The following is a 24,772-nucleotide window of genomic DNA, read 5'->3' as shown; positions in this document are numbered from 1 at the left end:
CACATGTTGCACATGTACCCTAGTACTTAAAATAACAATTTTTTAAATAGTATATGTTGGTGGATAAATCAGCAACCACCACCGCAATAGCTGTATTCTTTTATTCAGATAAATTGTTTAAATTTTATATATAGGGAAGACATTTCTGCAAAAAGCAAAAAATGAGGGAAAGACATGAAGTACAAGTCTCCATTTTGGTTAACTGCAGGAAAATTGCTTGCGAAGTTATATAGTACGAGCAGCTATCCCTATCTTTTTTTCATCAAAAAAATTCTATGAATAGATAAGTGTGTCTCTAAATTAAAGTGTTATTTTATGGTTACATATTAAAATGGTTTGAGTGCCCTCTAGTGGGAACTCCTCTTTAAGCTCTTAAAATGTCTTTTAAAAGCCAGGGTGCTTTAAGGGAGCCCCGAGTGTGGCTATTTTGGGAGACTAAGCAGCTAAGCATGGTGGTTTGAGTTACCGCATTGACCTTGGAGAAGACGTGTTTAGTTTTGTAATTTTTTTTACAAATTGTAAATTTGTAAAAAATTGAGCCCAATTGCATAAAGCAATGTGGGCTCAAGTATAGTATATTAAAACTTTCAAATACAAAAAATCGCTAAACAGGTAATGATACAGAATTAAAACATTTTAGTGTATACATACATATGCTGACTTGCTCCAGTAGCTCTACATAATCTTAAAAAACTAAAGTCAAATATAAAAGTCATAAGACTATAGGGGGATAATTTCATGTCAGACTGCTCATGGGTTGGAGGCCTCAGTATCTCTCCTCCAAAGGGTTCTGTTCCACTTCCTTTCCCTGTGCCACTGCCCTGTACTCTGACATATATTTTTCTTACAGTCACGACATTTTTAAGGGAAAGACATTGCTCCGTAGCATTTATTTTTGAGGTACTAGAGCATCAGCTTTTGGGCAGAACTCATCTCAAATGGAATCAATAATATTGCTTCAGTTTTATTATGCTTTACTTTCTTTTACCTTTTCACATCAATGTGTCATTTGTCCATTAACAAAACAATGTTTTGTATTAAAAGTTCTGAAAGATACTGGTTTAGAATAGCTGTGCTTACCTTCATTCTTTAGCTTTCATGACTGTTATCATCTTTTCTCCTGCCATAGAGTTGACCAGCCAGTAACATTGGCAGAAAATTGTAATTCATCTTTTCTTTCTATTTCATAGCAAAAGACCATTTCTGATTTGACTTTGTCCTCTCAGAGTAGCTTTCATCTGTCATGTTTCTGCTGTTTTTATATCTTACTGCTAGCTATACTTTGTTTTAAATGTAAAAGTAGTTCTTTTGAAAGACCTCACTTTTTTTCTATTGTGATCATCCTACCCACTTTCTAATCCTGAGAGGTGGCTCCTATTTAACTTCAGAACCTTAAGCATGTTGAAGAATAGTAAGGAGAATAAGTATAAAAATCATACTGTAGCTCTAATAATCACAAATGAAGTATACCTCTGTTTGATCAAAAACATTTTATTTTTCTTCCTTAATCACTTATTGAATGCTAACTATATTGTGTCTGGCCTTCGGGGTAGTTGGGATACAAAGAAAATAAGACACAGTTTTATACCCTGTAAGAAGCTTACAGTCTATTGAAAGAGTTACACCAAGCCATGTGCACTGGCTTGCACCTGTAATCCTAGCTACTCAGGAGGCTGAGGTAGGAGGATCCCTTGAGCCCAGGAGTTTGAGGCTTCATTGAGCTATGATCATGACACTGTATTGCAGCCTTGACAACAGAATGAAACCCTGTCTCCAAAAAATGAATAAAGAAAAAAAAAAAAGACAAGGATGTGAAGATGGCCAGGAAGACACAGCCAGGAAGAGCCTCCCTTTCCTACCAAATATCGAAACCAAAACATGGAGTAAACCAGCATACTTTGAACAGATCTTTTGAGAGAGAGCACTGAGAGTCAGTGGAGAGATGATGCAGTCACTGGGGCTGAAGAGGGAGGAAACTGAGAAGCCTGCATGGGCTCTGAGTGGCGCCTAAGGAAGGGGTGAATGAAGTAACTGCAGAGCAGGCCACTCTCGCTGCAGAAGATCCCACAGCCACCAGACGTTTGAGTTGGCAGAGAAACTGCTTGAAGAGTTGGCAGAGACAGAGCTCAAGGCTATACAGAACCCACAGGGTTTTGCGTGGGAGCAGCTGCAACAAAACACAACTGTAGGCCTCTAAGAGGCCCTAACCTTTGTTGACTGCCATACCTGGAGAGAGTAGGGCTGTCTTTTCCATAGGACCAGGGCACATCTGATCCATGTACCGCCCCCTGTCCTCCAGCACCCTCCTAGTGTTCCTGTCTGGCTGTTCCCATAGGAGCAGGCATAAAGCACAGCCTCCACTGCCCTGCCAGAGCACTTTTGCCAGTTGCTCCCAATGGAGCACTTTTGCTGGTGGCCTGGGAGCACCTTGGCTCACCCAGCACAGCTGGTGTTCGACCTCAGGGAACCAGAGAACAAAACTATAGGTCCAGTCCCAGGCCCCCAGGTTTAGAGCACACAGCCCAGGAGTACCAAGCTGAGACTTGTGTTTGGAACTCAAGTGGAGGAAAAGCCCTCACTCTCAGAGCACTGGGAAGAGTGAGATACGGGTTTGTGGGGTGGCACAGGAACTGGGCCAAAGCCTCTCCCCAAGGGAGCCTGGCAGTCTGGAACACCTAATAGCCCAGTGATCTGGGTGCAGAAGTCTTCTGACAAACTAGCTGGTTGGGCCAAATTCTGGGCAGTCACCAGGAGACCCTCTCAAGGAAGCGCAAGCTGGGAAGTTCTCACTGCCATCTGCTGGGCAAAAAAAAACCTAGGCTGTGGGTACCACACCAGTTGCACAGCCAAGGCAGCATTGTCCTGCCCAGGGATCCCTCACCTTTGACCTCCTGAATCTGCAGACCACCCACAGACATACCCAAAACCTGCAGTCTTATCTGGCAGTCCTTACTCTTAAACGCCATCTACTGGGCTACAGCTTGAATTACACCACCAAAAAATTCCAGCATGAAATTGCCTGAGAAAACCCAGTACAGGATTCCAGCCACAAAGATTCCATATAGGCCAGGCACAGTGACTCATACCTGTAATCCCAGCACTTTGGGATGCCAAGGCAGATGGATCACCTTAGGTCAGGAGTTCAAGACCAGCCTGGTCAACATGGTGAAACCCCGTCTTTACTAAAAAGAAAAAATTCCTACAAGATGTGCAGCTGCTACCTCTGGAGCTCCTGAGCTGCAGCCAAGCTGGTTCCCTCCGAATCCTCTTCAGCCAAGGCTTCCTCTCTTCCTCTGCGTTTGCCCTCTTCCCACCACAGTTCACAGCAGTTTCAAATAAAGTCATTCTCATTAAAAAAAATAATAATACAAAAAGTTAGCCAGGCATGGTGGCATGTGCCTGTAATCCCAGCTACTCCAGAGGCTAAGGCAGGAGAATCGTTTGAACCCGGGAAGCGGAGGTTGCAGTGAGCCGAGGTCACGCCATTGCACTCCAGCCTAGGCAACAAGAGTGCAACTCTTGTCTAAAAAAAAAATTTTTTTTTTAAGACAGAAAAGATCCCATACATGGCCCTCTGAAAGCATCCAGAAATGAAGCCAATTGGCTATACTCAGCTTATATCACAGTCAAACCCTCAAGGGAAATAAAGAAAGTAAAAACAAACAAACTCTAACCAAAGGACAAAGGACAGCAACATCAAAAGAAAAAGGAATACCTGCCTTGACAAATGAGAAAGAACCAGCACAAGAACTCTGAGAATTCTAAAAACCAGAATGTCTTTTTACCTCCAGATGATCTCAGTAGCTCCCCAGCAATGGTTATTAACCAAATTGAAGTGGCTGAAATGACAGACAGAATTCAGAATCTGAATGGTAAGAATGTTCAATGAAATACAGGCCAAAAGTTGAAACTCAATCCAAGGAAAACAGTTAAATGATCCAAGAGTTGAAAGATGACACAGCCATTTTAAGAAAGAACCAAACTGAACTTCTGGAATTGAAAAATTTATTATGAGAATTCCATAATACAACTAGAAACATTAATAACAGAACAGACCAATCTGAGGAACGAATCTCAGAGCTCAGAGACTCCTCCTTTGAATCAAAGAATTTTAAAAATGAATAAAACCTCTCAGAAATATGGGATTATGTAAAGAGACTAAATCTATAGCTCATTGGCATTCCTGAGAGAGAAGAAGTGAGAGTACGTGACTTGAAAAACATACAAGGATATAGTCCACAGAAATTTCATCAGTCTCACTAGAGAAGTGGACATGGCTGAACTCCATGGAGCAGTTTGGAGATTTCTCAAAGAACTAAGAGTTTACCATTCAATCCAATAGTTCCATTACTGGGTATATACCCAAAGAAAAATAAATCATTCTACCAAAAGGATTTATGTACCCATATGTTTATTCAAGCACTGTTCACAATTGCAAAGACATGGAATCAACCTACATGCCCATTAATGGTGGACTGGATAAAGAAAATGTGGTACAGGTACACCATGGACTACTATGCAGGCATAAAAAAAGAATGAAATTATGTCCTCTGCAGCAACATGAATACAGTTGGAGACCATGCAGAAATAGAAAACCAAATACCACATGTTCTCACAAGTGGGAGCTAAACGTCAAGTACACATGGACATAAAGATGAGAACAATAGACACTGGGGGATATGAGAAAGGGTAGGGACGGAGGGAGCAAGGGCTGAAAACCTACCTATTGGTACTGTGCTCACTACCTGAGAGATGGATTCATTCATACTCCAGACCTCAACATCATTCAGTAAACCTTCGAAACAAACCCTTATATGTACCCCTGGACCTATAATAAAAGTGGAAAAAAGTTATTCCAATAAGATGATGCTACTGTGGAACAGCCATGACAGAAATAATAAGCACATGGAAGGACACAGGCGGCAAGTGAGATTTCCTGGAAAGTGAAGTAAGGGAAAAGGGTATTGTGGTAAGGACGGTAGCATATACAAATGCCTGGTATGAGAGAGTATGGAACATTTGTGCAACCACAAGTACAGGAATGGTAAGAGAAGGAGACATGAGCAAGTAGGATCAGATTCTGAAGGCCATTCTATGTCAAGTCAAGAAACTAGGACTTTAGGCCAGGTGCGGTGGCTCACACCTGTAATCCCAGCACTTGGGGAGGCCAAGGCAGGTGATCACAAGGTCAGGAGATCGAGAACATCCTGGCCAACATGGTGAAACCCCATCTCTACTAAAAATACAAAACTTAGCTGGACGTGGTGGCACACACCTATGATGCCAGCTACTCTGGAGTCTGAGATAGGAGAATCGCTTGAACCTGGGAGGCAGAGGTTGCAGTGAGCCGAGATGGTGCCACAGCACTCCAGCCTGGGCAACAAAAGCAAAACTCCATCTCAGGAAAAAAAAAAAAAGCTGGGACTTTAGCCTACTTCGCAGAAGAATTTTAACTTGGACAGTGATGTGATCAAATGTGTTATTCAGAAATAAGAAACAAGAGCCTGAGTAGTGGGAGACAGAAAGGGGCAAATTTGGTAGAAATGAAACAACATGGTAGCTGACAGACGTGGTGGTAAAAGGAAGAGAATTCATGATGACTCCCAAGTTTCTAGCTTGAACCATTGAGTGCTTGGAATGCCAGATGAGGTTACTGGAGTCCTGAGGAATGTTTCCTGAAAATACTTCAGACAGCTGTTCCTTCCTTTCTATTTCCATTGTACCATCAAGCCTTATTACCTCATGCTCAGACCACTGGAAGGGAAGATGGTCTAATAAACTTCAGTATTCAACTAACCTTATGTCATAGACAGTTCATTATTCTAAAATATCCTTTGATTGTATAATTACCTTACTTGATTCTTGATCTAAGTGGCCTTCAGATCAAACTGAAATTGCCGACTATTGATGTTGTTATCATTGTTTGTTCAGAGGAGTTAATCTTCCTAACCATTGTTTCTTTTATAGGTTGCTGAATAACCATCATGATGATGCCTCTAAATTCATCTGTCTTCTAGCAAAGCCCAACTGCAGCTCTCTAGAACAGGAGGATTTCATCCCCCTACTTCAGGTAATTTTCATTTCCTTTTGAAAATGGATTCTAATTTTGGAGTTTCAGCAGTTTTTTTTTTATTTGTAACTATCACGTGTCAATTTCGCTACATAAATCTAGAGATCAGATTTCTAGAAGAGTGGTTTTCAAACTTGTTTTAGTAGTAAGATCCTCTCACTAAATGAAATCTAAAACAGAACGCATAGTAGTAGAAGATAGGTAAAACAGGGCTACTCCCACTGAAGCAGTGGAGAGGGGCTACACAGCCTACCCCTTGCCCACCCACAGCAATCACTAAAGCACCTTCCGAAATGTTAAATGCAAGAAGATAACTTCTCTGTTAGGATAGGACATAGCTAATAACCTGGTGGAAAGAAAGAAAAGGCCATAATGTTACCAGAATCAGTCTTATGAATGCTGGGGTCTTCACTCACTGCCTGTTGACTCTTTATTTAAGTACAGTTTTTAAATGCTTGGTTTTCTGATTCTTCAACCCAAGATATGTTTGAAACAGAAAATTAGAGTAGGGAAAGGGAAGGAGGATAACTAGAATCAAATGTACAGAGATCTGCAAAAACATTTGCTACCAGACTGCAAAAGTAGTCAGGACAGTAAGAAACACTAAGGGGAAAAAAAAAAAAGACACAAAAGCTCCAATGTACTCTAGTTTGGGAGTAATTTAGGATAACGGCAGTAGTCCCAATCCCATTACCAGATTTCAACTGAGATTAGTAATTTATTTTAGTAGCATAGACTCTGTATTACTTGTCTAGAAAACTCGCTTATAGGGAGCAGCTTTCACTGATAGAACCAGATAAATTAAACAATGGTACTGTACTTCTCATTTTTCCTTTTCTATATGTGAAATTTAAACTGTGTGTTGTGTACCCATATATTATACATGTAAAAAAGGGTAAGTCTCAGACCTGAATGAATAAGCCTCAGATCTATCAGAAGTATAAGTTTCTGGATTTGAATTTCTGACTTTAGCCCTCATTTACCAAGTTGATGGTTATTTTTAAACTAGAACTTCATGAGGTTTCTCAGCCTAGAGCTATGCCACAGTTCTGAGGTCTTACATGGTACCAAAGTATTAGGGTTGGGAGTTACTGCTGAGACATCTGCCATCCCTGGCTAGAAGATTCCCTTCAGATCCAGAGGTCTTTGCTGCTTCTGTGCCATGTGTCAAGCCCCAGAACCTTTGGTGAAGATGCCCATGGCCCATCTGCCTGGATGCACATACAGCTGTTTTCTTTTGAGGTTTTAGCTGCCTTTCTAGGGGTGTTGCCAGGCACCAGGATCCCTTTGCTCCTGTCACCCACAGACTTCTCTTTCTTTTTCCTGAGGCTAAGAGATCTTCTACTCTGAAGAAGTCTCTTCCTGCCATGTTCCTTTGTGCTTCTCTGTCTCTGCCTTCAATTCTCCTTCCTTGTATTGTCTGCTTTCCTTCCAAGTAGGGGTGAGCTCCCTATTCACCACTTCAGGGCAGAGAAGAAAAGTGACTTCAGAATCTTAATGGCTTTTATGGTACTGTGTGCATTGTAGGCTTGTCCACTACATTTTGTCTAGTGGACCTTTGTTACGGCTTTAGCGAGAAGAGATGTCCAATAGAAAGAGCCTACTTGGAGAGTGTTTCTATCTAGGCCTTCCCATGGGAATCAGTTACATATCAGTATTGGACCTGTTTTTACTATACAGTTCTTCATAGCCTGAGATATTACTTGTTTAATATTCTTATTTTCATATCTAAATATTTGGATTTTCTTTCTTTCTTTTTTTTTTTTTTTTTTNCACTCTCTTGCCAGGCTGGAGTGCAGTGATGCGATCTTGGCTTACTGCAACCTCCGCCTTCCGGGTTCAAGCAATTCCCCTGCCTCAGCCTCCCAAGTAGCTGGGACCACAGGCTTAGACCACGAAGCCCAGCTAATTTTTGTATTTTTAGTAGAGACGGGGTTTCACCATGTTAGCCAGGATGATCTGGATCTCTTGACTTCATGATCTACCCACCTTGGTCTCCCAAAGTGTTGGGTTTACAGGCGTGAGCCACTGTACCCGGCCATAATATTTGGTTTTTCTAAGCAGATCACAAATTCTTTGAAGTTAAGATAAGCTTTTCCTTCCTGTCGAATGTGCATCATTGTTTTAGGTGTTACAGTAAATCCTTGTTAGCTCTTAGAATGGATACCTAAAGAAAGGCATAAAATATATGGAAATAGTTGAGGTTTTTTAAAGTTCTATTCATGGCTGCCTGATTTTTTTTTTTAAGATTTTTGCTTAAATATACTCACACAAAACACCCAAATCACATGTGCACTAGTCGATGAATTTTCACAATGTAGGCATATCCATATAACTAGCACACAGATCCAGAAACAGTACTACTGGCACCTGCAAAGCCCCTCTTGCTCCATCCCAGTCACTGCCACCCAACGATAACCACTGCTCTGACCAAAAACACCATAGGGCATAGATTTTTAATTATAGTAACAATTTTCCATGCTTAAAATGTGAAGTTTGCTTCTGATATTATTTTATGTTCAGGGCTTTTGGGCTTGTCTAATTTACATTATGGTTTTGATTATCCTTAGGCTCATCTACTACATGGTTTTGTTCCCCTCAAAAAAATACTCATGAGAGCGAAGATTCTTAATAGTTTTTGGTGTTTAATTAATACCTAATAAATATCCAACATGAAATATTCCTACTTATGTTTTGTGAAATCTCAGATCTTCAATATTTGAACTACATTGTAATAAAACATTAAGTTTTATTACCGGTTCTCTATCTGCTGCCCATCCTCCCTCTCTAAGTCCATTCTTGGCCTTGCTCTGACCCTACAAACTCATCTTTGGGGCTCTCTTGATGACTAACTTCTGGTTGGATCTGGGCAATGGGAAGCATTGCCAGTAAATGGGAGGACAGAGGAGAGAGAAGCTGGCATTTCTTCCCTGCTCTCTGCTTCAGCACAGTAACTATATCTCTCTATAATAAAGCTTCTGCTGGACAGCCCTGTGTCCATGGTTCTAGTGCTTACTAGGCTTTCCTTTTGTTCCTTTGGCCCTCAGGACTGTAACAGTATCCTCCTGTCAATAGTCTCTGGGTGCCTCATTATTGCCTTGTTTTCCCCTTTCATCCTACCCACAACTCTATACCTAATCTTTTCATGAAAGCTTTATACAGTGAATTCTTTTTCCTGTGGGGACCCTATGCTGACTGATGAAATTCTGAGTTTTATCAGAGCTTTAATAAAAGCTTTGACAGGAATGTAAATTAAGTTTATACTAAGAAAATTAGAAACGGACAACAACAAAACCATAATTATGAGTTAATGGACATTTATATACTTCCCTTAAATCTAAGGAGAAATCTTATCTAAGAAGAGAACTTGTGAAGTATTCTAGTAAAAGGGACAAACTAAGTAGACACATTATCCTCCCATTCTTTCCCAAACCCTTCTGAAGTTAAAGTATAGAAATTAAAAGGGAATAAACCCATGGAAGCCAATGGAATGGTAGAGAAAATCGGGGTATAAGAAATCTCAACATATTTCTTGAAGATAGAACGTGACCATATGTCCTTTGCGGGGCTATGGATGGAGCTGGAGGCTATTATCCTTAGCAAACTAATGCAGGAACAGAAAACCAAACACCGCATGTTCTCATTCGTAAGTGGAAGCTGAATGGTGAGAACTTATGAACACAAACAAGGAAACAACAGACACTGCAGTCTACCCAAGGGTGGAGGGTGAGAGGAGGGAGAGGAGAAGAAAAGATAACTATTGGATACTGGGCTTGATACCGTACCTGTGGTGAAATAATCTGTACAGCAAAGCCCCTTGACATGAATTTACCTATGTAATAAGCCTTCACATTTACTCCCAAACCTAAAAGAAAAGTTTAAAAAAGATTCTGTGACCTTAAAATTGTAAATAAATAGTTCAATAGTAACTGGATTTATATGGACCAAAAAAAAAAAAACAGAAAAAACGTAAGTGACCAGAAGTAGGCTAAGGAAACCACAACCTAGAATGAGGAGCTGTGTGTGGGCTGCAGTGGAGAAGTGAGTGCCTATGCTCATCAAGGCCCAGAGCAGTTGTAAACTCAGGGTTGGTTGACCTGATGAGAGATACTGGAAATGGGGATTCATTGAAGGTTGGTATATACAACAATCACTAGTTGACTCCTTTCTTGGTTCACAACTGTAAAGTGCAAGCTGGCATTTATTCACAAGCATGAACATGCTAACAAGACAATAAAGCATGCTAAGGCTTCTAATGTGACAGCCACAGATCCAGGCTGTCCTTATTTCTCTTTATTTTGGCAGTTGGGGATCTAGGGAGGTCTCACCAGTTTACTCTGTAATAATGCCTGTCAGTCAGCACACCCACCCTAAACGCACAGAACCCTGAGGCAAATTTGGCACTCAAGAAAGACACCTGTTGAAAAACAGACCTACTTATATTTCTACAGAGGAAAATTATATTAACTACTTTGTCCTTCTTAAATATGAATGGACAAATCATATGAGGAAAACGATAATCATAAAAGAAAAATAAAGGTTAAAAAAGCACATACACAGAAAAAGTAGCCCAGAAAAGAAAGAAAACTAATTCAGGAAACAAAAGAGATGAGAATTTCTTTTCTTTTTTTTTTTTTTTTTTGAATAAATATGGTGTTTTATTTTCTGGATTATAAAGTGAAGAAGTACTTAAATACTATTATTTCTTTACCCAGTGCTTTTGATTTCTAAGCACTTTTATTTTAAAATGTGAATTATGGCTGGGCACAGTGGCTCACGCCTGTGATCCCAGCACTTTGGGAGGCCGAGGCAGGCAGATCACAAGGTCAGGAGATAAGAGACCATCCTGGCCAACATGGTAAAACCCTGTCTCTACTAAAATACAAAAAATTAGCTGGGCATGGTGGCGCTCACCTGTCGTCCCAGCTACTTGGGAGGCAGAGGCAGGGGAATCACCTGAATCCAGGAGGCAGAGGTTGCAGTGAGCTGAGATTGTGCCACTGCATTCAAGCCTAGCGACAGACTGAGATGCCATCTCAAAAAAAAAAAAAAATGTGAATTATACAATCTCCCCCCCCACACACACACCTCCCTATAAGCACAGTAAATACTAGTTTGCCATGACAGCTCAGCATATTTCACAATTCTTAACACTATTCTATGTGGAATACAAAATGCCTTTTTATCTGAATTAACATGCATTAAAAAAATTAGTATATGTGAAAATAAAGGAATTATAAGTCAGTAGGAAAGATGTTAAGATAGAAGGATCAGCAGTCAGCTAGCTCAGTAGATTATGTCTACATTTATTTTCTACCTTTATAAAACAAGAACCTGCTAACAGTCTTAGGTAGATGGTAAAGTCACATATTTTTACCCTGATGCCATTAATCACAATGCCATGAGTTAACTGCTATTTGTTTAGTCTCAATTTCCCATTTGCAAGGAAACACATTAATTCAGTTTTCTACTCACTATACAGTTAGTTTGTAGGGATGTAGATATCTCATTTGAGTTACCAGAGTTTTTTATCTTTATATCTAAAAATCTAATCTGAAAATAGTAAAAGCAGAAAACACTGATCTAAAACCTTAAATGCTACTGCTCAGTGTATGCAATAAAAGTTAATGTTTATAAACATTTCAGTATTTTAAAGTATATTTCTTTAACTTCAAGAATCTTGAATTTCCTTGCTAGAAGGCTTTTTTCCTCAAAGATTCCATTTAGGCTTACTTTGGTGTTTAAGATCTCCAATTATAAATGTAGAGGAGATGGGTATGCAAGATAAAATTTAAAAGTCAGACATACTTTCTATCAAGGTACCTAAAGAGAAACATGAAGTACAAATGGATCACAGACCTGAGTCTGTTGGGTTGGTGAAAGGAATCAACACCTTTACATTGCTCAATTTTTTGATCAACTGTAAGAATTTAATTGCTACCTCAGGTCCATAGGCGGGACTTCTTCCAACCCTCTTATCTGCTGTTGCTTTCTGAGATGCCACAATGCAAATGCTTAAGGCATGAAGTGTAAATGTGAAGACACAGCTCTTCCTGGATACATAAACCAATTTAGTTTGGAGATTACAGGTCCTGTCATGCCTCATTCTCTGTATTCACTGACCATGCTGCTTAAATCTTCACAGAGTGGATCTTTCTCTGCAGTACTATAACCACATGAGCCAACTGCTGTATTTAACATCTGCCTGCTAACGGACAAAGTACTTGATACAGAGGTTGTTCATAAGAAGCTTACTAACTGTGGTTTGCACCCTAAGAATCTGGAGCAGCTTAGTGAAATACCATTACTTGGGAAATCATCTTTACAGAATGTGGTGATGAGAATTTTTAAAAACCAAATTATACATACTGATATAAATGATTGGGGAGAAGAAGCAAATCTGTACAGAAGAATTGCAAACAGTTTAGTAGACACTGCAGTCTTAAAGAGGGGAGCATAAATCATCATTCCTTAAGAGTGGGCTGTGCATAGTGATTTCAGGAGTAACTTTACAGTGGAGGAACCTGACAAATACTATTTCTGCCTGATGATCAAGGCCAAGATCAGCAGTCATCAATCATATTGATAGTATGTACCTTTGATGAGATATGTTGCAAAGGGCATGTTACTTCTGTGGTCTTTCTCCCAAAAATCCATAAACCCAGTCTAATCATGAGGGAAACATCAGGCAGTTTCCAATAATAGAACATCCTATGCAATACCTTACCAGTACTCACCAGAACTGTCAAGGTCATCAAAAGTAAGGAAAGTCTAAGAAACTGTCACAGCCAAAAGGAGTCTAAGGAGACATAACTAAATAGAATGTGATGTCCTGGATAGAACACTGAAACAGAAAGAAGACATCAGGTAAAAATTAAGGAAATATAAATAAAGTATAGACTTTAATGTGTTGATATTGGCTTATTAATTTTAACAAATGGACCATATAGCAAATGGAAGGTGTTAATAATAGGGAAAACTGGGTACAGGATATATGGGAACTCTCGGTGCTATTTTCTCAATTTTTTGTAAACCTAAAACTATTCTAAAAAAAAAAGTAATTTTAAAAAATGCTGTATTAAGAAAGGTTATATAAAATAAGAACCAGGTGCAGTGGCTCACGCCTGTAATCCTAGCACTCTGGGAGCCCAAGGTGGGTGGATCGCCTGAGGTCAGGAGTTCCAGACCAGCCTGGCCAATGTGGTGAAATGCAGTGTGTACTAAAAATGCAAAAATTAGCCAGGCGTGGTAGCAGGCTCCTATAATCCTGGCTGCTTAGGAGGCTGAGGTATGAGAATCGTTTGAACCTGGGAGGTGGAGGTTGTAGTGAGCTGAGATCAGGCCACTGCACTCCAGCCTGGGCAACAGAGCAAGACTCTGTCTCAAATAAATAAATAAATAAATAAATAAAATAAAACAAAACAATCTTATACCATATATAAAAATCAACTGAAAATGGATTAAAGACTTAAATGTAAGACCTGAAACTGTAAAGAAAACATAGGGGTAATGCTGAATGACACCAGTCTTGGCACTGATTTTTTTGGATATGAACCCAAAAGCACAGGCAATAAAAGGAAAAAAAGACAAATGGAATTACATCAAAGTAAAAAGCCTCTGCACAATCAAGGAAATAACAGAGTAAAAAGAAAACCTACAGAATTGTAGAAAATATTGGCAAACCATGTATTTGGTAAGATGTTAATATCCAAAATTTGTGAGGAACTCAGAACAACTCAATAGCAAGAAAATACCTTATTTAAAAATGGGCAAAGGCAACAAGTATGTGAAAAAATGTTCAGCATCACTAATCGTCAGAGAAATGCAAATTAAAGCCACGAAGTGATATCATCTCACCCCTTCCCCAGTTAAAATGGTTTGTATCAAAAAGACAGGCAGTAACATGCTGGTGAGGATGCAGAGAAAGGGGACTCCCCCCCATACATCGTTGGTGGGAATGTAAATTAATACCCATGGAGAACAGTAGGAATGTTCCTCAAAAAACTAAAAATAGAATTTCCAAATGATCCAGAAATATCCAAAAGAAAGGAAATTAGTATATCTGCACTCTGTGTTTATCACAGCACTATTCACAATACCCCAAATATGGATTCACCCTAAGTGCCAATCAATGGATGAAGAAAATATTGTGTATATACACAATGGAATATTATTCAGTCATAAAGAATGAAATCCTGTCATTTGCAGCAATATGGATGGAACTGGAGGCCATTATGTTAAATGGAATAAGCCAAACACAGAAAGACAAATATCACATGTTCTGAGTCATGTGCAGGAGCTTAAAAGGTGGATCTTGTAAAGATAGTAGATTGGTGATTACCAGAGATCAGGAAGGGGAAAGAGGAGGGAGAAGATGAAGGGAAAAAGGGAATATAAATGTATTTATTGCCACTAAACTAGACACTTAAAATGGTAAAGATAGTAAATTTTATATTTTACCTCAATACATTTTTTTAAATGGCAAAGAATCTGAATAAACATTGCATAAAAGGAGACAAGTGATGGCCAACAGGTATATGAAAAAATGCTCAAAATCACTGATTATCAGAGAAAAATAAACTAAAACCCCAGTGAAATATCACGTCACACCTGTTAGAATGGTTGTTATCAAAAAGATGAAAGATAACAAGTGTTGGAGAGGATGTAAAGAAAAGGGAATCCTTGCACACTGATGGTGAGAATGTAAATTGGTATAGCCGTTAAGGAAAACAGTTTGGAGGTTCCTCAAAAAATTAAAAATGGAACTACCATATGATCCTACAATCCTACTACTGGGTATATATTCAAAGGAAATGAAATCAGTATGTCAAAAGGATATCTATACTGACAGGTTCATTGCAATATTATTCACAATAGCAAAGATACAGAATCAACCTAAGTGTCAGTGAATGGAGGCATAACAAAAATGTGAACTAGGTATTGAAGGAACAAAGCTCAAAATAATAAGAGCAAACATCGTATGGAATGAGCAACTACAATAGTATTGGAAGTTCTGACCAGGCAGTCAGCCAAGAGAAAGAAATAAAGGGCGTCCGTATAGGAAGAGAGAAAGTCATACTCTCTGTTTGGAGACAACATGAGCCTATATCTAGAAAACCCTGTAGTCTCAGCCCAAAAGTTTCTGAAGCTGATAAACAACTTTAGCAAAGTCTCAGGATACCTAATCAGTGTGCAGAAATCACTAGCATCCCTATATGCCAAAAACAAGCCAAGAGCCAAATCAGGAATAAACTCCCATTCACAATTGCCACAAAAAGAATAAAACACGTAAAAATACAGATAACTAGGGAGGTGAAAGATCTCTACAAGGAGAACTACCAACCACTGCTCAAAGAAATCAGAGATGACACAAACAAATGGAAAAACATTCCATGCTCATGGATAGCAAGAATTAATAATGTTAAAATGGCCATATTGTCCAAAGTAATTTATAGATTCAATGCTGTGCCTATTAAACTACCATGACATTCTTTACAGAAATAGGAAATAAACTACTTTAAAATTCATATGGAACCAAAAAGAGCACGAATAGCCAAGGCAATCCTAAGCAAAAAGAACAAAGCTGGAGGTATCATACTACCCAACTTCAAACTATACTACAAAGCTACACAGGATTGTACTGGTACAAAAACAGATGCATAGACCAATTGAACAGAATAGAGAACCCAGAAATAAGACTGCATGCCTATAACTGTCTGATCTTTGACAAACCTGACAAAAGCAATTGGGAAAAGATTTCCTATTCAATAAATGGTCCTGGGATAACTGGCTAGCCACATGCAGAAACCGGATGCCTTGCTTATACTATATACAAAAATTAACTCAAGATGGATTAAAACTTAAATGTAAAACCCAAAACTATAAAAACCCTGGAAGACAACCTAGGCAATATCATTCAGGATATAGGCACAGGCAAAGTTTTCATGATGAAGATGCCAAGAGCAATTGCAACAAGAGCAAAACTTGAAAAACAGGAGCAAATTAAACTAAAGAGCTTCTGTACAGCAAAAGAAACTATCAACAGAGTAAACAGACAACCTACAGAATGGGAGAAAAATTTTACAAACTATGCATCTGACAAAGGTCTAATATCCAGCATCCATAAGGAACTTAAATATATTTACAAGAAAAAAAACCTCATAAAAAAGTGAGCAAAAGACATACATGTGGCCAACAATCATGAAAAAAAAACTCAACATCACTGATTATTAGAGAAATTCAAGTCAAAATCACAATGAGATACCATCTCACACCAGTCAGAATGTCTATTAGTAAAAAGTCAAAAAATATACTGGCAAGGTTGTGAACAAAATGGAATGCTTATACATTGTTGGTGGGGGTATAAATTATTCAACCATTATGGAAGACAGTGTGGCAATTCCTCAAAGACCTAAAGATAGAAATACCATTTGACCCAGCAGTCTTATTACTGGGTATGTATAGAAAGGAATATAAATCATTCTCTTATAAAGAAACATGCCGTGTATATTCATTGCAACACTGTTCACAATAGCAAAGACAGGGAATCAACCTAAATGCCCATCAATGATAGACTGGATAAAGAAAATGTGATACAAATACCCACCATGGAATACTATGCAGCCATAAAAAAGAATGAGATCATGCCCTGTGCAGGTACATGGATGGAGGTGGAGGCCGTTACCTTTAGCAAACCTAACAGAAAACTAAATACCACATGTTCTCACTTACAAGTGGGAGCTACATGATGAGAACACACAGAGGGAAGCAAACAGACACTGGGGCCTATTCAAGGTTGTGGGGGTCGGAAGAGGGAGAGGGTCAGGAAAAATAACTAATGGGTAATGGACTTAATACCTGGGTGATAAAATAATCTGTACAACCAAGCCTTCATGACACAAGTTTACCTATGTAACAAATCAGCACATGAGCCCCTGAACTTAAAACTTAAAAAAAAAGAAAATATGGTCTATATATGTACAATGAAATACTATTCAGCTTTAAACAAAGAAGGAAATTCTATTATTTGCAACAACATGGATGAATTTGGAGGGCATTATGTTAAGTGAAGTAAGCCAGGCACAGAAAGACAAATACTACGTGATCTCACTTATATGTAAATCTAAAAATGGTAAACTCATAGAAGTAAAAATAGAATGGTAATTACTAAGTGATACAGTTTAGCTCTGTGTTCTCACCCAAATCTTATGTTGAATTGTAATTCCCAATGTTGGAGGTGGGCCTGGTGGGAAGTGATTGAATTACAGGGGTGGTATCTGACAGCTTAGCACCATCCCCCTAGTGCTGTCTCATGATACAGTTCTCAGGAGATCTAGTTGTTTGAAAGTGTGTAGCACCTCCCCCTTGCTCTCTGACTCTCTCCTGCTCACCATATGAAGATGCACTTACTTCCCCTTCACCTTTTGCCATGATTGTAAGTTCCCTGAGGCCTCCCCAGGCATGCCCCCTATACAGTCTGCAGAACTGTGAGTCAGTTAAACCTGTTTTCTTCATAAATTGCCCAGTCTCAGGTAGTTCTTTATAGCAGTGTGAAAATGGACTAATAACCAAGGTTGGGAGGATGTTGATCAAAATACAAAATGTCAGCTAAATAGGAATAATTTCAAGAGATCTGTTGCACAAAATGGTTACTATTGTTAATGTGTCCTATTATTAAAAATTGCTAAGACAGTATATTTTGCTTTTTTTCACTACAAAAAAAAATGAGATAATACATGTTAATAACTCAATTTAGCCATTCCACAATAAATATTTTGAAACAATGCATTGTATATGATAAATATGTACAGTTTTATTTGTCAATTTAAATAAATGTAAAAAGGAACAAAACCAAGAATAAACTCTATGAAAACAGAATGCTGACGCCAGAAAAAGCTCTTAAAATTTTAAAATGTAAGAACCAAAAGTTCAGCATAAAACCTGGAAACTAAAGTTGAGGATATCTCTCAGAGAGAAAGAAAGAGAGAAAAAGAAAAGAGACATAGAGGACCACTTCAGAAATTTTAATATCTAACTAACTGGAGTCTGGGGAAGAAAGAAGGGAAAAGTGGAGAGAAAAAAAATCATAGGATAAAATAATGCAGATCATTTTCCAGAGCTAAAAGATATAAGTCTTTGGTTAAAAAGAACCACTGAGGCCAGGCACCATGGCTCATGCCTGTAATCCCAACACTTTGGGAGGCCAAGGTGAGTGAATCACTTCAGGTCAGGAGTTTGAGACCAGCCTGGCCAACATGGTGAAACCCCATATCTACTAAAAGTACAAAAATTAGCCAGGTATGGTGGTATGCACCTATAATCCCAGCTACTTGGGAGGCTGAGGCAGAAGAATTGCTTGAACCTGAGAGGCAGAGGTTGCAGTGAGCTGAGATCATGCCACTGCAGCCCCCCTGGGTGACAGAGCGAAACTCTGTCTCAAAAAACAAAAAGCCACTGAGTGCCAACAATTATGAATTTTTTAAGACACGTGCACAAACATGTCCTTGAAGTTTTAGAAAAATGTAGATGAAGAGACTAGGATGGTATTAGAGACTCACTGGCAACCTTCAGGAAATGGGTTTGATCTTAGATTGCTGTATTTTGCCAACCTACTAATTAGGAATGAGATTCACATAAACCTGATTCCTGGACATTCATGGACTCAGAAAATTTATCTCCTTTATCAGTTACCTCTTTATTTCTTAGACAGTTGCTTGCATATATACTGCAGCAAAGTAAGTAAACCAAGAAGGAGGAATGCATAAGATCTAGGACACAGTGGATTCAATCCAGAGAAGCAATCAAGGGCAATGTCAGGATGGTAACTGAAGAGCTGCCAGTTCAGAAGAGAGAAGGTGGTAAGATTTCTCCAAGCAGGTCTTCTCCATGATAGGGGAGGAGGGAGGCAAGGAGCAACTCTGCAATACGGTTACATTTGAGAATAAGGAAACAAGCTACTTAGGGCTATGATGAAGGCACAGCATTCTGTATCAGTAAGTTAAAGAAAAACAGAAACTCCAGGAAAAATGAAAAACCTGTATAAGACAGCCATGATCTAAACAAGAAGCAAACTAAAACGTAGCATGATTATGAACAGCTGATGCAGTTAGAAAAGACAGTTTAACCTCAATGCCAGAAATAATTTTTTGAACATTCCAAGAGCCTGATGCTGGACCTGTACACAATGAAATACATTCCTCATAGATTGCCTGGCCTAATGTTCAACCATATTTGTATAGTCAAAATATCATAAAAACAGTTTATAGCACCTAAAATCACTTGTATGGATAATCTATAGAAAATTTTATTGTGGTTGTAGAACAGTATGAAAAAAACTTGCACAACATAAAAGTCAAAATATTGCCAATAAAATGTGAAGGGAAAAGAGAGGGAGAAGAAGAGAAAACAGGGATGGGGTGCTATAATCCTATGTAAAAGGAAAGTAAGGAACTAAGATGAATGGAATGTAGATGGATAGCTGGGCACAGTGGCTCACGCCTGTAATGCCCACACTTTGGGAGGGTGGTGCGGTGGGTGAATCACAAGGTCAGGGATCAAGAGCATCCTGGCCAACATGGTGAAACGTTGTCTCTACTAAAAATATGAAATTTAGCTAGGCATGGTCATGCGTGCCTGTAATCCCAGCTACTCAGGAGGCTGAGGCAGGAGAATCACTTGTGAGCTGAGATCGTGCCGCTGCACTCCAGCCTGGGGACAGTGAAATGAAAGAAAGGAAGAGAAGGAAGAGGAAGGAAGAAGGAAGAAAGGAAGAAGGGAGGGAAGTAAGGAGAGAAATGAAAGAAAGATAATTACATGGATAAATGTTTTACAGCTTACAAAGATAATCAACAGAAGAACTGAACATCATAACCTCAAATATTGGGATAGGGGAGTAAAGTAGGGCAGTATAAATGAGCTAAATCCACATATTTCCTAGCAAAAAATCAGTATTTTCTAAAGTTGATAAAGTAATAAAGTAATTATAGTTAAATACATGTTTAATTATAGAGGTAACTAGCAAAAGTCCTAAAAGTGTAAATGATTAGAAAGAAATGAGGCTGAAGATGGAAGGGTGGGGTAGGTTGGTAGAATGTTTATTTATATAAATGCTTGTATTATGCCTTGATTTTATACTATGTGTATATATATAAATTTTTTATTATGGAGAATTTTGAAATGCATACATACTGGTATAGCAAAGCCTCATGTACCCCTCTCCTAGTCCCAGTAATGATCAGAAACTAAGAAGGCAGAGAATAGAAAAACAATAGCACTTTTAATAAATTGAAATTTTGGTTATGGGAAGTCATTAACAAAATGAACAAACAACTAACTAAGAAAAAAAGGGAGAATACACTAATATACAAAATAAGAAATAACAGGAGGATCTCACTCTGTTTTCCAGGCTGGAGTACAGTGGCAGTTACAGCTCAATGTAGCCTCAACTATGTGGGCTCAAGCAATTCTCCCACCTTAGCCTCCCAAGTAGCTGGGACAACAGATGTGCACCACCACCCCCAGCTAATTTTTTAATTATTTATAGAGACAAGGTCTTGCTATGTTGCCCAGGCTGGTCTTGAACTCCTGGGCTCAAGTGACCCTCCCACCTTGGCCTCATGAAGTGCTGGAATTACACATGAATCACCTCACGCAGCCAGAAGAAACTTTTTAAAAATCATGAAAGGCTACCTTGCAGACATCTAGGAAAATAAATTTGAAACCCTAGATGATTACAGTTTCCTAGGAAAATATGTTTGACCCATATTGACTCCATTTTATTTAGAAAGGTAAACAGACTAGCTTTTATAGAATAAATACAGATATTATTACAAAACTACTACACAAAAAAGCCCCAGGCCCAGGTAGTTTTACAGGGGAATTCTAGCAAACCTTCAACAACCAGATAGTTTGAATCCTCCATAAAATATTTCAGAGTATTGAAAAGGAAGGGCCGGGTACAGTGACAGGCCTGTAATCTCACCACTTTGGGAGGCCAAGGCAGGTGGATCATGAGGTCAGGAGTTCAAGACCAGCCAGGCCAACATGGTGAAAACCCATCTCTACTAAAAATACAAAAATTAGCTGGGCATGGTGGTGGGTGCCTATAATCTCAGCTACTGGGGAGGCTGAGGCAGGGAATTCCTTGAACCTGGGAGGTGGAGGTTGCAATGAACTGAGATCATGCCACTGCACTCCAGCCTGGGCGACAGAGTGAGACTATGTCTCAAAGAAAAGGAAGAAAAATTTCAAACTCCCTGTGTGAAGCAAGTATAACACTGGTACCTAAATCAGGAAAAGACAATCCAGAGAATAAAACTGCCAACAAATATAGCTTCAAGATTAATGATAAAAGATAATAAAATATTACCAAACAATACACTGTGACTGAGTGGGATTTATTCCAGGAAGGCAAGATTGGTTCAATATTAAGATATTTATTATGTTAAGCTCCTCTTGCATTGCTGTAAAGAAATAACAGAGACTAGGTAATTTATAAAGAAAAGATGTTTAATTGGCTCACAGTTCTGCAGGTATTATAGGAAGTATGGTGCTAGCATCTGTTCAGCCTACAGTGAAGCCTCAGGGAGTTTTCAATCATGGCAGAAGGACAAGGGGAAAGCCAGCATCTCACTTGGCGAGAGCAGGAGCAAGGTGTTGGGGAGTTGCCACACAATTTTAAACAACCAGATCTCATGAGAACTCAGTATCTCAAGGACCGCACCCAGAGGATGATGCTAGATCATTCAAGAGAAATCCACCCTATGATCCAGTCACCTCCCACCAGGCCCCCATTTGCAACACGGGAGCTTACAATTCAGCATGAGATTTGGCATGAAATAGATCCAAACCATATCATTTATTAATGTCCTATGTCATATCCAAGGGAAAAAAATGTCTCCACATTTGAAATACTTTCCTTTTTTTTTTTTTTTTTTTTTTGGTGGGTGGGGATGGAGTTTCACTCTTGTTACCCAGGCTGGAGTGCAATGGCACAATCTCGGCTCACCGCAACCTCCGCCTCCTGGGTTCAGGCAATTCTCCTGCCTCAGCCTCCTGAGTAGCTGGGATTACAGGCACACGCCACCATGCCCAGCTAATTTTTTGTATTTTTAGTAGAGACGGGGTTTCACCGTGTTGACCAGGATGGTCTCAATCTCTTGACCTCGTGATCCACCCGCCTCGGCCTCCCAAAGTGCTGGGATTACAGGCATGAGCCACCGCGCCCGGCCCTTGAAATACTTTCTTAACATGATGAAATATATATACCTTAGTGTTAAAGCCAGCATCTGTCTTATTTAATGGGAAAACACTATAGGCATTTCAACAAAGATCAGGAACAAGGCAAGGATGCCCACTATCTCCACTACTATTCAGCACTGTACTGTAGTAACTGTCTAAGACAAAACAACTAGAAGCATAAAATTGGTTAAAGAAGTAAAAGTATCTTTTTGCAAATAACATGGCAGTAAAGTTTGAAAATTCAGAAAAGTCAGTAATAAAACTAACTCAATAAAAGAACTCAATAAAGTAGGAGAAAATAAAATTAACAGAGAAAAATCAGATTTGCCACTTCTGACCAGGAAGAGTAAGAGATACTGGATTTACCTTCCCACTTGAAATAACATAAAATAACAGACAAGAAATATAAAACAATGGCTTTCAAGATGCTGCACATCAGGCAACAAAACAGTGATGTATTCCTGAGAGACAGAAACAAGGTGAGTCCTATGATTGAGAGAGCATACTGGTTTGGGAGAGTTTTCAAGTCATGGTGCAAGAATGGGAAACCCAGGCTGAGAAGTGGACTCCTTGAGGTTAGGAGACAGAGCCTGAAGGTCTAAGAGGACCAAGATGACTAGAATTCTCAGGCCAGAGTACCAAGGAGGAGAGAACTGCATGGAGAAAAATCCTCAGAGATCGTCAGAAGTTTCTCCATGAGTAGACAGCAGAGTACTGATCAGCAAATGAATGAGGAAACTAACCAAAGCTGAACAATATGTGGAATCAACCTAAATGTCTATCAGTGAATTAAGGCATAAAGAAAATGTGGTATATGTACACAACGAAATACTATTCTAGTAGTAATGGACACATTTCACACCCAGATTTGGTTTCTAAATACTGTTCTTCAATGAAAGGAACCAGGGCTTCTTAGACAAAAGGTTGGTATACTAGGGCTTGGGCAAGGAAAATACAAGATAAATATGGATCATCTTATGCCAGAAAATATTGAAGTGCCCATAAAAGGACAGGGGCATATCAAGAGAACACAGGTGGCTCAGTGCAGTGGCTCATGCCTATGATCCCAGCATTTTGGGAGGCCAAGGCAGACAGATCGCTTGAGCCCAGGAGTTCCAAGATCAGCCGGGGCAACATGGTGAAACCCCATCTCTACTAAAAATACAAAAATTAGGCATGGTGGCACACGCCTGTAGTTCCAACTACTTAGGGCGCTGAGGGAGGAGGATCACTTGAGCCTGGAAGGCAGAGGTTGCACTGAGCCAAGATGGAGCCACTATACTCCAGTCTGGGTGACAGAGTTTTATTTTTTATAAAAATAAAAAAAGAACACAGGAGCCAAACCTGAAGGAGCTCCTAATGGCCAAAGCTAGATCAATTTGAGAAACAGAATGATGATAGTATAGGATTGTAACCCATAGAATAAAATAAATACCCATTAGTCTGTACCATTAAAAAAATAAATACGCCGGGCATGGTGGCACACGCCTGTAATCTCAGCTACTCAGGAGGCTGAGGCAGGAAAATTGCATGAACCCAGGAAGCTGAGGTTGCAGTAAGCCAAGATTTGCACCACTGCTGCACTCCAGCCTGGATGACAAAGCAAGACTCCGTATCAATAAATAAATAGGAGAGAAGAGACAGCTCTTCCTCATAGAAGATTTCCAATTAAGAAATGTAGATGGAATATGGACAAAATCACTATTAAGTAAATAATACAATATAAATGTTGCAGGCATAATCTACCAATAGATGCTAAAATGAGTGAGATAAGTTTTGAGGAGAAATAGGATATTGACACTTTCAAAGTATCTGCCCCCATGATATTTATCAATTATTAAGAAAAAAAATAGTAACTTTACAGTGGAGAATGCAGCAGACACCACTTGAACCAAGTGTGATCAAAGTTAACATCAAATACAAGACATACCAACATCACATACCCTCTGTATTGTGTATGCCCAGTGATGCCCTGAAAAGGACACATCACTTCTGTGGTTCTCCTGCCAAAAACATGTAACCTTGATCATGAGCAGACTTCAAAACCAAATGGAGAGACATTCTACAGAATAACTGACCAGACTTATTAAAAGCATCAGAATCATAAGGAAAGACTAACGAACTTTCACAGATTAGAAGAGACCAGTGAGACACAAAAGCTAAATGCAGTGTAAGATCCTGTAACAGAAAAAGACATTTGGGGGAAAACTAGTGAGATTTGAATAAAGTCTGTAGTTTAATATCGTATCTATGTTCATTTTCTAGTTTTGATCATTATACCATTATTTGTGACTTGTTACCATTAAGGGAAGCTGGGAGGGGGACATAGGAAATTTTTCTATAATATTTTTTCTAAGTATAAGATTATTTCCAAATAAAAAGTTAGCCAGGCATAGTGGCTCATGCCTGTAATCCCAGCACTTTGGGAGGCCGAGGTGGGTGGAAAACTTGAGGCGAGGAATT

General features: G+C 39.2%; 1 protein-coding gene across 4 annotated transcripts in view; it reads left to right on the top strand.

The window, feature by feature from the left end:
• The window catches only part of PPP2R3A (protein phosphatase 2 regulatory subunit B''alpha), a 180,597-nt gene that overhangs the window by 98,756 nt on the left and 57,069 nt on the right, over positions 1 to 24,772 (top strand). For all 4 annotated transcript variants that reach the window (XM_017501023.2, XM_017501022.2, XM_017501019.2 and 1 more), the window contains one exon: positions 5,968 to 6,070. In XM_017501023.2, the coding sequence (XP_017356512.1) occupies positions 5,968 to 6,070 (103 nt within the window). The remainder of the gene's footprint in view (positions 1 to 5,967; positions 6,071 to 24,772) is intronic.

The sequence above is a fragment of the Cebus imitator genome, unplaced genomic scaffold (assembly GCF_001604975.1).
Source record: "Cebus imitator isolate Cc_AM_T3 unplaced genomic scaffold, Cebus_imitator-1.0 Scaffold277, whole genome shotgun sequence".
Lineage (NCBI taxonomy): Eukaryota > Metazoa > Chordata > Mammalia > Primates > Cebidae > Cebus > Cebus imitator.
The sequence above is the reverse complement of the archived record's forward strand: the minus strand, read 5'-3'. Positions and strand labels throughout refer to the sequence as shown.